At 50.3% G+C, this 12723-nt stretch overlaps 1 protein-coding gene across 6 annotated transcripts in view; it reads right to left on the reverse strand.

Moving 5' to 3' along the window:
• The window catches only part of SLC7A7 (solute carrier family 7 member 7), a 36224-nt gene extending 25015 nt beyond the window's left edge, over positions 1–11209 (reverse strand). Inside the window, exons 1-3 of one of the 6 annotated variants that reach the window (XM_057543602.1) lie at positions 11095–11208; positions 8313–8428; positions 3303–3848 (exon numbers count right to left, since the gene is read on the reverse strand). In XM_057543602.1, the coding sequence (XP_057399585.1) occupies positions 3303–3801 (499 nt within the window). In that variant the 5' untranslated portion in view covers positions 3802–3848; positions 8313–8428; positions 11095–11208. Of the gene's footprint in view, positions 1–3302; positions 3849–4243; positions 4644–4918; positions 5632–8126; positions 8201–8312; positions 10495–11094 lie in introns of those variants that run through there. The other 5 variants (XM_057543603.1, XM_057543605.1, XM_057543600.1 and 2 more) reach the window with 5 other exon arrangements.
• Between the last annotated feature and the right edge of the window lie 1514 nt (positions 11210–12723).

The raw sequence follows: 12723 nt of genomic DNA on the forward strand, positions 1-12723 counted from the left end.
CTCTTCCTCTCCCTACTTCTTGGTTTTCTCCTGAAGGGTTATGGTTAGATAAATGAGCTATTACTGCCTAGATCCTATCTGGACAGAATATCTTAGCATCTGACTTGTACTGGTTGCTCATTAAACAAGAGCTGAAGGAAGAAACTCATGAATCATATGCCCCTGAACTCTTACTTACAATCTCGGTTGCCCTTCTGAACCTTCTTCCAGATCTCTATGTCCCTCTGAAGATTATTAGAGATAGAACAAAGTCCTATAAGCAACCCGAGAGAGAGCAATTTTAATCATAATCATCAATACATTACACTTGAGTCATGCTTTATGGTTTTCACTGAATCTCATGTCATGCTCACAGGAATCTGGAAGTAACAGTCACTACACACAGTTATTGAGCCCAGCCTCAAACACAAGTCTGGAATGCTTTTCATTCTATCAGGCTTGTCTCAAATATATGCCATAAATCCAGCACAAAACTCTGTCTTTTATTAACTGGGGAGCTCTCCAGACTAATCGTAACTGTGGCTACTTTGCACGCATTCTTAGGAGGGTGCACATGTGTGTGTATGTGTACTTGGGTGCCCAAGAGTTTGAGTACGTCTCTATTCCCAAATTAGAAGCAGCAAATTAAAAAGACTGATGAAGGCAGGCCCAATGCCAGAATCAAGGAACAATAGCTGTCAGAGACAACACACATCAAAATCATGAAAGAATAAAACCTGAGGCACTGAAGTCAGGCCAGCTGTCTGAGGCCACTGAGGAAGCAAACATTCATCCCCAGACCAGGGGCCTCAGTCATACAAGCTTTGACGTGTGCAGTGGTGACCCTGAGTCACCAAAAAAAAAAAAAAAAAAAAGTCAAGTTATGAGGGCAAGCAGACATATCACTGGTTTTAAAGAGATTTCAACCAAGATGGCTAAAATAGAATTCTGGTGCTTAAAGGGATGCAGACCTCTTGGAAATTTTACTTAAGTGGAATAATCCTTACTCTACACAAGATACGTAAGTATATGCCCACGTTTGAGGGGACTCCGAGACCAACAGATCCTAAAATTAGTTTCATCAGAAAGTCAGCCCACCAGCTCATCTGTAAATGATGCCAGAGAAACTACAGATCGCATTTAAGACCTCAAGGGAAAACCCCCTTCCTGCAACCCAGGGCAGCGCCTTTGTACCTCCCTGACCGTTGCCAGCATGACAAACAGCCCCACACACAGACATGAGTCCGAGCCCACACACAGGCACAAGAAACACGGGAGGAGCCTACAGAGGACAGCCAGCTCTCTGCACAACAGTCAAAAGAGGGAGGCTGGAGAGGAAGCTGAGAGTAAAATGAGGCAGTGGAGAAACTGAAAGGAAGGAGCACATGAGGCTGATTGAGAGGGTTGATCCAGCAAGCAATTGTACCTGGTGCAAAATGCCTGTCCCCCACAGCTGCCCCTGAAACTGACAGGACCACTCAGCTTCTCCACAGCCGGGGGCGGGCGGGGTCTCCAAGGTCCCAGGGTCTCTCACGCTGGGAGGGCACTTTTCTAGAACAGAGGCAGCTGAGGGAAAGGGCTGCAGAGGATCAGCCTCTCAGCACCTCCAAAGAGGCTTTGCTGAATGTACAAATTTAAATAATATTTTATTTATGAGATGGAAAGAAGGTAAATTGGTGCAGCTACTATGGAAAACAGTATGGAGGTCCCTCAAAAAAACTAAAAACAGAGTTGCCATATCATCCAGCAATCCCACTCCTGGGCAGATATCTGGACAAAGCTATAATTCAAAGAGATACATGAACCCCTGTGTTCATAGCAGCACTATTTACAAGAGCCAAGACATGAAAACAACCTAAATGTCCATTGACAGATGAATGGATAAAGAAGATGTGGTACATATATACGGTGGAATATTACTCAGCCATAAAAAAGAACAAAATCATGTGTTTTGCAGCAACATGTGGACCAAGAGATTATCATACTAAGTGAAGTCAGACAGAGAAAGACAAATACGATATGATATCACTTATATGTGGAATCTAAAATATGACACAGGGACTTCCCTGGTGGTCCAGTGGTAAAGAACCCGCCTTACAATGCAGGGGACGTGGGTTCGATCCCTGGTCAGGGAACTAAGATCCCACATGCCGCGGGGCAACTAAGCCCGTGCACCACAACTACTGAGCTCGCGCACCTCAACCGGAGCCCATGTGCCGCAAGCTACAGAGCCCACACACTCTGGACCCCGCGCACCACAACTACAGAGCTCACGTGCCCTGGAGCCTGCACGCCACAACTAGAGAGAAGCCCACACGCTGCAACGAAGAGCCCACACACCGCGACAAAAGATCCCACGTGCCTCAACGAAGATCCCACGTGCTGCAACTAAGACCCAATGCAGCCAAAAATTTTTAAAAATTGAAAATAAATAAATAAATAAATAAAATATGACACAAATGACTTATCTATGAAACAGAAACAGACTCACAGACATAGAGAACAGACTTGTGGTTGCCAAGGGGGAGTGGGGAGGGGAGGGATGGACTGGGAGTTTGGGATTAGCAGACGCAAACTATTACATTTACAATGGCTAAACAGCAAGGTCCTACTGTATAGCACAGGGAACTATATTCAATATCCTGTGATAAATCATAATGGAAAAGAATATGAAAAAGAATGTATATATAAGTATAACTGAATCACTTTGTTGTACAACAGAAATTAACACAACATTGTAAATCAACTAAACTTCAATGAAATAAATTTTTTTAAAAAAGAATCTAGCCCACAGAAAAACTCATGCAAACGCAATAGGATATTCACTGGAGTGTTATCTGTAAGACTGAAAAACTGGAACCAACTGAAATGACCATTAACAGAGGCCTAATTAGTTAAACATACAATACATCCTTAAAATTAACATGGAATAACATGAAGCACTGTTTTAAAGTAGATCTGTAAATCGAAAAGAACATCACTGATAAATTCTGGGAAAAAAACCAAACTGTAGAATTATATGTGTACTATGATCCCATTTTTGTAAAACAGAACAAAACTACATCCCTTGAAAGAAGAAGAAAAAAGTCAGCAAAGGTGGAGACTGCTAATGATGTTTACCAAGGGAAGTTGGAAGAAAGGATTTTTTTTTTTTTTGGACACTGATGCTGTTTGAATTTTCACACTTAGCGTACATTAATTTAACAACAAAAAAGTGTCTTGCAGAGGCATTCCTTTCCATCTCCTTCTTACTGACTATGCAGACTCACGTGCCGGCCTCTGCCCCACGCTCCACCCCACCCCTCCTGCCCAGCCCCACTTACAGATGCAGGCAGCAGCCAGCAGGCGGCCAGCAGCATAGGGGGCTAAGCAGTTCGGGAAGATGGGCTGCACCATGTAGTTGGCAAAGGTGATGGCAATGATGGCCTGGCTGGTGGGCTCGATGAGGAGGAGGGAGGTCCAGAGTCGGATGAAGGCAAGGAATCCCCCGAAGGCCTCGAGGATGTAGGCGTAGCTGGCCCCAGATTTCTTAATGGTGGTGCCCAATTCCGCATAACAAAGGGCCCCAAAGACGGAGAAGAGGCCCCCGACAGCCCAGATGACCAGGGAGAGGCCAAAGGAGGCGCTGTATATGAGCACGCCTTTGGGGGAGACAAAGATGCCTGAGCCAATCATGTTCCCCACAATCAGGCACACGCCGCTCAGCAGCGAGATCTCCTTCTTCAGTTTTACCTGCTCCGACCTGGGGCTGGCTTCATCGGCCAAAGGAGAGGCGTCCCTCTCATGCTGGGAGGCCACTTCATACTTAACGCCGTTGACCATGGTGGAGGAGGAGAAGAAAGCCTTCACCAGCTTCCTGGCATTGCCCTCTAAGGAAGAAAGGTGAAGACATAGAGCAGGTCGGCAATTACAGAGAACTCTCCCCCACCGGGGCCAGAGTGGGCAAGCCACCCACCCACCCAGCATTTCAGAGACCTCTCTCTCACCTCCCACCTCCCATGAACCTCTTCTCCATCTGGCTTGCCAACTCGAGTCTTTAAAGGATGGCATTCATTCCCCAGAGAGAAAGCATGTTTCTCATCATTAGGCTGGCACTGCCCACCTGATTTACAAGATAGAAAACTAAATCCCAGTTCTATCTGAGCTCACTGGAGCCAGGAAGACGAACAATTTGGCTGTTCCCACGTGTAACCATAATGATTTGAGCCTGTGCTTTTCAGCCTTACCCAAAAAAAGTCTGTCTTCCCTCCAATTTCAGTCTCACCTGTCACCTGTGATGAGATGCAACCTTGGGAACCAACCTTGCAAGCAGCTAGTCTGTGGGTTCTCCTCACAACACTGCCCTTTTCCCCCAAGGACCCTGGCTCTGGCAAACCTAAAGGCTTCGGAGAGCTCTTGCTGGAAACTCACAACCATCCCCCTGTTCAGGGAGTATACCTTAACAACCCTCAGCTGAACTCTTCAGCCCCAGCTAAAGCCCAAGCAGCCCAGCCCCACCCAGAAGGAAGACAGGCCTTCTCTTTTCCGTGCTTTTCCTTTCCCAGATACCATTCCCAGCCCCTAGTGTTGTAGGTCTCCGGCCATCAAATCCCTGCATAGTTGCATCACCCAAAAAAAAGTATGGATGAGAGATCAGTGATCCAAATGTGCAGCCCAACCTAGAGATGACTGGAGGCAGCTGATGACCACTCCCCACCCAGGAGTTGCTGCTGGAGAGACAGCACCAAAGCAGAGGCAAGGAAACAGCTGAAGCGGGGTAGCAAATTCTGGGCATCATGGAGCAGGAGGTGCTGAGAGGACAGGCCAGGCTGGCCAAGCAAGTGGACGGATCCTAGGGCTAGAGGCACTCAGGAAAGGAAGCGATTGGACACTGCAGAGCAGCAAAGGGAGAGTGGGCAAGATGAGCGGGGCTGAGGGAGAGGGTGGGAAGCACACTCACTCCCTGGCCCTGGGTGGAAGCAGGTCCCCGATGCAGCGGACATTCAGAGACACAGCCTCTGGGAGCTGTGATCTGACCACTCCTACCTTTCAGCCAGCAGTAAAAGGAAAGGCCAGGCAAATGCTTATGGATTTAAGTCATATCAAGAAGTCAAGAAGGGCAGAGGGACAGAGGGAGGGGGAGAGGGGTGTTAAGCAACTGTCTGGGTCCAAGGTTCACTGGTCCTTCACGTCTGCAAGGGGAAGGCTAGGAGCTCTTGGCTCAGCACTTTCTGTGATAAGAGCACCCTCTCTCAGGAATCTCCTTTGTCAGCTCTGCTCCAGGACTGGGGACCCAGAAGAAAGGATTGCCGGTCAGCTGGGTGGGTACAGTTTCTGCAGCCCTGGGGAAGCTGTCCCCAAGCAAATTAGCTGAGGACAGGGCTGCGGCTGAGAAAGAATGCACAGCCCTCTCTCTCTCTCCAGGCCCCAGCTTAGCCCCACTTCTCTCTCACCCTGAACAAGAAAGGCAGGAAGGTTGCACATTGTGCCACAGAGGCTTGTTCATATGTGATTAGAGGAAGTGTAAGTACAGTCCAACTCGTGATCGGGTGTCCTAAGAGAACTCTGCACACTTCCCCACACAGAGTGAGAGGTGGCCGCCCGAAACTTGGCGCCATGACCCCAAGGCTGATTCTCAAGCTGCTTCCGAGGAAACAAGGTCAAGAAATGAGACTGAAACCTCTGGCTGCATCCATGCCCAACTCACAGGCCCTTTCATCCTTAAGAAAACATACCAGGATCTATGGGCTAAGCATAAATTCCTATAAACACCTTCCCCAAATACAAGTTTCCTCCAATTTCCTAAAACTATGGGGAAATAAGATTTCACTGAGCTATACTGGACAGGCCCAGAACAGACAGAGGAAGTTGAGCAATGTGGGGAAAGCATATATTCTGTTTTTAGAGTCTTCTTAACTCCAGTATTCTGGGTCTCCTTTACCAACAAAAATACACCCTACTCATTCTGAAATCCAACTGTCTTTCTGTTCCTTCTCGTGCCCTTTCAAACCCCCTTTGGTTATTCAACTACCAGAGAACAAAGATCTAAAAAGCCCTGGGGTAAGGGGGGTGCTTATCTTTACCCTACAACCTCCCCTTCTAGTCCCTTAAACTTTTTTTTTTTCACCCAGGAGGGGGACCCTGGTGTTAGCCTTCCCAGAGATCATGTCTCCCAAGCCACTCTCACAAAAACTTCTGAAATCCATCCAGAAGACTGTCCTTTTCTCCCAGCTCCCCCTTAAACGTTCCTATAATAATAGTAACTGTCATTTATTGAGCACTTAACCAAGCCAGACGTATTGCTAAACACCTATATGTCTTATCTCATTTAATCCCCCCAGCAGCCCCTTAAGGCAGACACTAAGTAAGTCACCTGCCAGGATGCCATAGCAAGGGAGGCGGGTAGGTAAGCCAACAAAGCCCAAGCTCTGTACTCTCTCTCCAACCTCCCCACCCCCTCTGACCTGCACAGTCTCTAGCCCTCCTCTTAGGCAAGAAAGCCCTTTAGATGGCTCTCTAATGAACTACCTGGGGAGGATGTGATTAGATTAAAAGAAAGTCTCTGCTGTCCTTCACTCTAAAGTCTAGGCTAGGGGACTTCCCTGGTGGCGCAGTGGTTAAGAATCCGCCTGCCAATGCAGGGGACACAGGTTCGAGCACTGGTCCAGGAAGATCCCACATGCCGCGGAGCAACTAAGCCCGTGTGCCACAACTACTCTGCCTGCGCTCTGGAGCCTGCGAGCCACAACTACTGAAGCCCACGCACCGCAACGAAGAGTAGCCCCCGCTCACCGCAACTAGAGAAAGCCCGCGCACAGCAGTGAAGACCCAACGCAGCCAAAAATAAATAATAAATAAAATAAATAATAAATAAATAAATAAATAAATAAATAAGTAAATTTAAAATAAAATAAAATAAAGTCTAGGCTAAAGGCTCCAACAAAGCCCACCCATCTCCTTCCTGGTTGCTCCTCCCCTTTCTCATCCCTTTGCAGGAATGAGAAACGATTACAAGTCCTCTTGGCAGTGCTGCTATTGCTAGGGTGCCCACTTCTAAAGCAAACAAAAACACACAGAAACACATCATCACGCCAGGCCTTTTAAGATCAAATTCCCTGGCACCAAGGGTGGGCATGTGTCCTAATGGGGCATAGGGAAAAGGAGTGAAGGGGGGACAAACGAAGGGGAAACTGTAAGGTTAAGTGGGGAGAGACATGTGCAGGGTTTATTTTCTGGCTGGTGGTATCTGAAAGGTGAAATCCTCATCGTGGAATCTTGAGACAAAAACCCACTGGGGTGAAACCCACACTCCAGCAAACAGCACACCCTAGTGGTCTCACCAGGAAGTGCTTATCTATATGAATGGAATCCTTTTCCTAGCCTACTCTTCAGTAGACCCACTCAAACGCGACGGAGGAGGCTGACTTCAGAGAAAAGATGCCCCCTCTTTTCTCAACCACTGCCCAGCACCAGCTCCGTGGGCAGGAAGGCACCATCCTTGGCAGCTCGCATTCCTTCCTGAGACCCCAGCTCTCAGGGTCATGCCTCCACCATTCAGGCAGCCTGGAACCAGCAGGACCTGTCCTGAAGTGCTCTCCCACCCCAGGCTTTACAAGAGAAACTTGCAGAGCCTGGAATCCTAGGAGATAACAGCGTTCCAGATACGCAGCACCCCGTCTCCTTCCTGTCTGAGGTGCGTACCTCTCTGAGGACCTAGAGGAGATTACGGACAGCACATTCATCCTACAGGAGAAGTTTCAGATACAGGGGTTCAGGGAACACAGGGAGCAGGGCCCCAGCAGGCAGGGGAGCCCCGCACCCTGACCCCACCTGTGAATATGGCAAAACCAAAACACGCTTCCTCCAGGGACCAGCGTACAGTTCAGCTTCTTGGTTCCTCGGTCAAGCTCAGGGAGCTAAGGTGAAAAGACACTTTCTCCCCCAGACACCCACGTCCTGCCTTCCTAGCTCCCACTGAGCTGTGCTGCCTCCCCGAATAACAGGAACAGAAAACAGACACACTCTGCTACAGATGGATTCCCCCATCTCTCCGAGCTGGGAGCTCAGTTACTCCCTCCCCCATTCTCCATTTGTTTTTCTATATTCCACTGTAGCTATGACAGTCCCTTTAAAAAAAAAAAAAGTGCAGAAAGAAAGAAAGTGTTTACTTCTGTGGCCAGGGCCTCCACGAATGTAGCACTGAAGTCTCTGGGCAGAGGGCTTTGCATCGGGAGGGCTGGGGCTGGGAAAATAAGAGGCTCTTGGATCTCCGGTTCAGCCAATTCTCAGGACTCACTCCATCCTCCTCTGGCACTTCCCCTCTCGCCCATTGTCCCTCCTCTCCCATCTCTTACCTGTCCTGAGATCTTTGGGCAGGTGCGAGGAGGAGGGGCTACCAGTGCTCGGGAGGAGGGGCAGGTGCTGGGAAAGGGAACCCGGGGTAAGGCTCGAGCTCCAGCAGCTGTTGGCTCTGAGGAGCAGAAAAGGCAGAGTGTGACTCCGGGGACCGATATGGAAAACAGGAAAACACATGTGTGACTCTGGCCGGCAGCAGGGAGGGGCCAGGGAACGGGTTGCAGCTGGGACAGCCTGTTCAGACCCAGAGGACCTCAAGGCCTGCCCGCCTCCAGGCACCTTCTCCACTCAGCTCCTCCTCCCCTCAGCCCCTGAACTTCCTGGTTGTCCTGCATTTACCGAGCTCTTGAGTTCTTCCAGCGACCTAGGACCTACGGTGCTCTCCTGATGCCCTTTACAACTCCCCTTCCCTGCTCATTCTATTCCCTACTCATCTCCCACTCACATACTATCCTTGGCCCTGTGGAGGGCACAGGATCCATGGTTAGGGCGTTGGAACTCTGTGGTCCCATCTCAAGAGCCTCAGTGCCATTTCAGCCCCTATGTAAGCCAATGCATGCCAAGGAAGGCCAGTTGTGGGGTTATAGCCACGCACACATCCAAACACTAAGCAAGCCCACTCACATCTCAGGTCCCCAGGTGGTTCACGTGATGTGTGCGTTGCCAGGTAAGAGCCGGCCAAGTGGACCAGAGCAAGTCCTGGCACCCTGGGCAAGCCAATGAGTTGGCACCCCCTCAAACCAGCATTATTTAAATATCTGTTGAATGTTTATGTAGCAGAAGTGGGGGAATACCGATTTTCTCGGAATAAAAACTGGAAGCCTCATTCTTTCTCTTCAAAATTAGAGCTTAATGCATGAATTCATTACATGCAGTTTTCTGAAGCAGACAGTTTCTTGGTAGGCATATCAAACCATTCTGAATGTAGACAATGGCATAAATCTCAGGGAGTGGCACTTCACATCGTGTAGCACATTTTCAGAATTCCAGCTGTGACCGCTGCCTTTAGGCAACTATCAGCTGGCTGGTCTAACCCTGCAACTTGTACCTGTACCTGCGTGTTGCAGAATTATTCTAGAGATAGGTGGTCTAGGTGAGCAGTCGTCAAGGATTCTGTCAGTGGAGGGGAGCCAACTTACAGTTCACCAAGAGACAGAAGTCCGAGTTCATTGGCTCCAAACGTCTGAATTACCCTAAGGATAACTTAGCGCCCTTTTAGACCCAGGCTGCTTGCCCAGCTGGCCTGCCCCTTAATCCCACTCTGGGCTCAAATCCAAGTTGTAAATGAGGGAAGTTCCTAGGAAGACAGCCCTAAAGCTGCCCCTGTTGGCACTGGCCCCTGCTCCCTCTCTCTCCACTCCAGCCGCACTGGCCTCCTTGCTGTTGCCGCACAAGCATGCTCCCTGCCACCTCAGGGCTTCTGCAATGGCTGTTCCTTCTGCCTGGAACATTCTCCCCCATGTTATTGTTCATTCCCTCACTCACTCCATTCAGGTCTGTACTTAACACCACTCTATCAGAGACCTTCCCTGAGGAGTCTCGGAAGGAGTAACTTCTTCCCTCTGCCAATCTCCATCCCCCTCACGGGCCGGACTTTTCTTCAAAGGCACCCACTATCACCTGGAGTTTGTTTGCTGTCACCTCCCCCACTAGCATGCAGCACCACCAGAGCTTTACTCACTGGTATCCCCAGCGTAGGGCCCGTGCAGACAAACAAATGTTTGCTGGAAGCATAAATGAATGAAAATGCCCTTCCTCCTAGACTGATTTCCCAATTGGGCTCCGGGAATGTCCTGAACTTGCCCTTCAGGCCCACCTATGCTGCAGCTGCTCTGGCTCCTAATCAACGAGTATTGAGGGGGGAGGGTATTTATTCTTTTTGATAGTAATGGGTTGAAGGGAAGGAAAAGAGTATAGTTTTCACAGTTTTACTTGGCGGTCTAGAATGATTTGAAAGGGACTTTCTGCTTCCTCAATGGGAAAACAAAGACAAAAAGCCCCTCATCTAACGCGCCTTCCCCGGCTTGGAAGCTCCCGGCTGCTCTGCCCCACACCCAGGCTCAGGTGGCCGCTCTGGGTGCGGCGAGCGCCAGGTGCGCTAAGTAGGGGTGAAAGGGCAGAGGGGGCGAAGGCAGAGAGAGGCGAGCGCTCAGGTTCACGCAAATGCATGCGGATTTGAGGAAGGCGGAACCGCACGCCCTTCAGCGAGAACTCTTCCCAGACCCGCCCCCACTGCGCTCCTCGCCCCGCCCCATCCCCCTTCCGCCCCCGCCCCGTCCGCGCGCAGCGCTCACCTTTGCCCGTTTCTCCCGCCCTGCCCCCCTCCCAGCCTAGCTCTCCCGGCCCGGCCCCCTGACGTCGTCCCCGCCGTTTCCCGTTACTTCCCTTTCTCTCGGCCCCCGGTTCCGTGTCTGCGGCCCGAAGATCTCTCCTTCGCACCCCGACCCAGCCACCGCCCGCTCCCAAAGCCCCTCTGGGAGGCTCGGTCGCCTCCGAAGTCCAGGTCTGGCTGCGGCGGCCGAGGCGGGCTCTGCCCTGGGGCACCACGACCCCGCCTCACCCGGACCCCTTCGTTCCCTCCACCTGGCCAAGCAGTCCCCGCCCCCGCCCCCGCCCCCGCCCCCCGGGCTCCAGGAAGCGCTAGAAGAGAGGGCTTGTGGTGGGTGTAGGCGAAGATCGCAAAGGTCCGAGAACCGGGAGGCCCCGCAAGCCGCTCCCCTGCCCTGTCCTGGCTCAGGCACAGCTGCGCTGCCCCTGGGAAATGAAAATGACCGCGGATACCCTTAGACGCGTCCTCCGCCCCAGGAACGCTCAGCTTCCTCTTCCCTCCCTCCCAATCCAGCTCGAGCTGGCGGGCCCGACGGGGGTCTGGGCAAGGGCCCCGAACCCAGGCAACCCCGCCTCCAGCCCCGAGACGCTCTCGGCTGAAACTCGGGAGGGACTGTAGATCGCAAAGCCCCGTGGGGGAGGGGAGGGAGCGGCGCCCGCTTGGAGCCAGGGGAGGGGTCTCCCGGAAGGGCGACTCAACTCTCCGCCCCCTCGGGGAAGCTGTTGCATCAGCTTCGAGATCCCAAATTAAAGAAAGTGGTCTCCACCGGGCCGGGAAGGTGTCGGGCCGTAGGGCCGCCGCCAGGAGGCAGCACTTAACCAAAGATGTCCGGGCTGAGGGTGTCCGGGAGGCTGGAGTCCCCACCGCACCTTTCATCTGAAGAGTCTTAGTGGCAGAGTGGACCAATAAAAGAGGAAGTTGCTGGGGAAAGGGATGTGAAAATGTTTCACCACGTATTAAACCTAAAAGATGACTTGTAAATAATACAATTTCCTTTAGTATACTTTATGGACAGTCCAGCTTTGGCACCTTTTAAAGCCACTCTGCAGAGATTCATAGAGAACCACCCCCGTTCAAGACCAGTCTGGTGGAAAGGCACACAGCTTAAGAGACTTCCCAGCTACCAGGCAAGAAAAAAAGAGTGTAGCCCGAGGTCATAATTTACTCATCCTGAAGCTGGGTCATTTAACACAGAATTTAGCCTGTACTGATTGAGCAGGGATTTGACAGCCATGGGAAAAGAAAAGGAATATGTTACAATAAATTATGTAAGTAATAAGGAAATAATATGCAAAGCAATGTATTGTGTGAGTGGGTGGTTTATAGCTGTCAGTTCCCACAGTTCTTTCATGGAGTGACAGTGATTTGGGGTGACAGTGATTTTGATCTTTTTTGAGCCGTCCTAAGGAGGAAGCCAATGAAGGAACATGAAGTAAGACACTTCCCAAATAGTTCGCTCTTCTTCAACCTTCAATTTAGTCACGGTATGCAAAAAGGGGAAGAGGTTGCGAAATGAGGTGGAATTAGCTACCCAGAGTCACCTTCACTTAATGTTCTTTCTCCAACATCATCATTATTCATCACAACAGTTCAAAAAGCACCAACTTTCCCAGTGCACTTGTACAAAAATTACTGTATACAGACCTGACAGAAGGATATTTGAATAAACATGTTGGACGAAAACATGAATGGACAACAATGTGTTAAAGCCAAATGCAGGCTGTGATGCCCTGGAGAGGCAAAGGAGTTTAAGTAACAGAGGAAAGACATGAAGCTCAGATTCCGGATGCTTCCCACCGTTGTTAACTCTAGCCTTTGCCAGATGACGTCCAGAGGTTGAAAGACATTCAGTTAGGGGATGATGAAACCGCTTTCCTGTGGCTTAGAGTCTGATGAAGTCATTGAGGAGTGCTGTCCTAGTGCCAGACCCACTCCCCTGCAACAGTGTTCCATGAGGTCCCTGAGAATGCTGATGATGTTAGCTGTCAGCACTACAGTTCTCTTTCTCTCTCCCTCTCAAAATCCTAACCCATATTTCCAACCCATGGATTGTCCCCCCTGCCACATCACTCTAACCACAT

The sequence above is a fragment of the Balaenoptera acutorostrata genome, chromosome 3, assembly GCF_949987535.1.
Source record: "Balaenoptera acutorostrata chromosome 3, mBalAcu1.1, whole genome shotgun sequence".
NCBI classification, from domain to species: Eukaryota; Metazoa; Chordata; class Mammalia; order Artiodactyla; family Balaenopteridae; genus Balaenoptera; species Balaenoptera acutorostrata.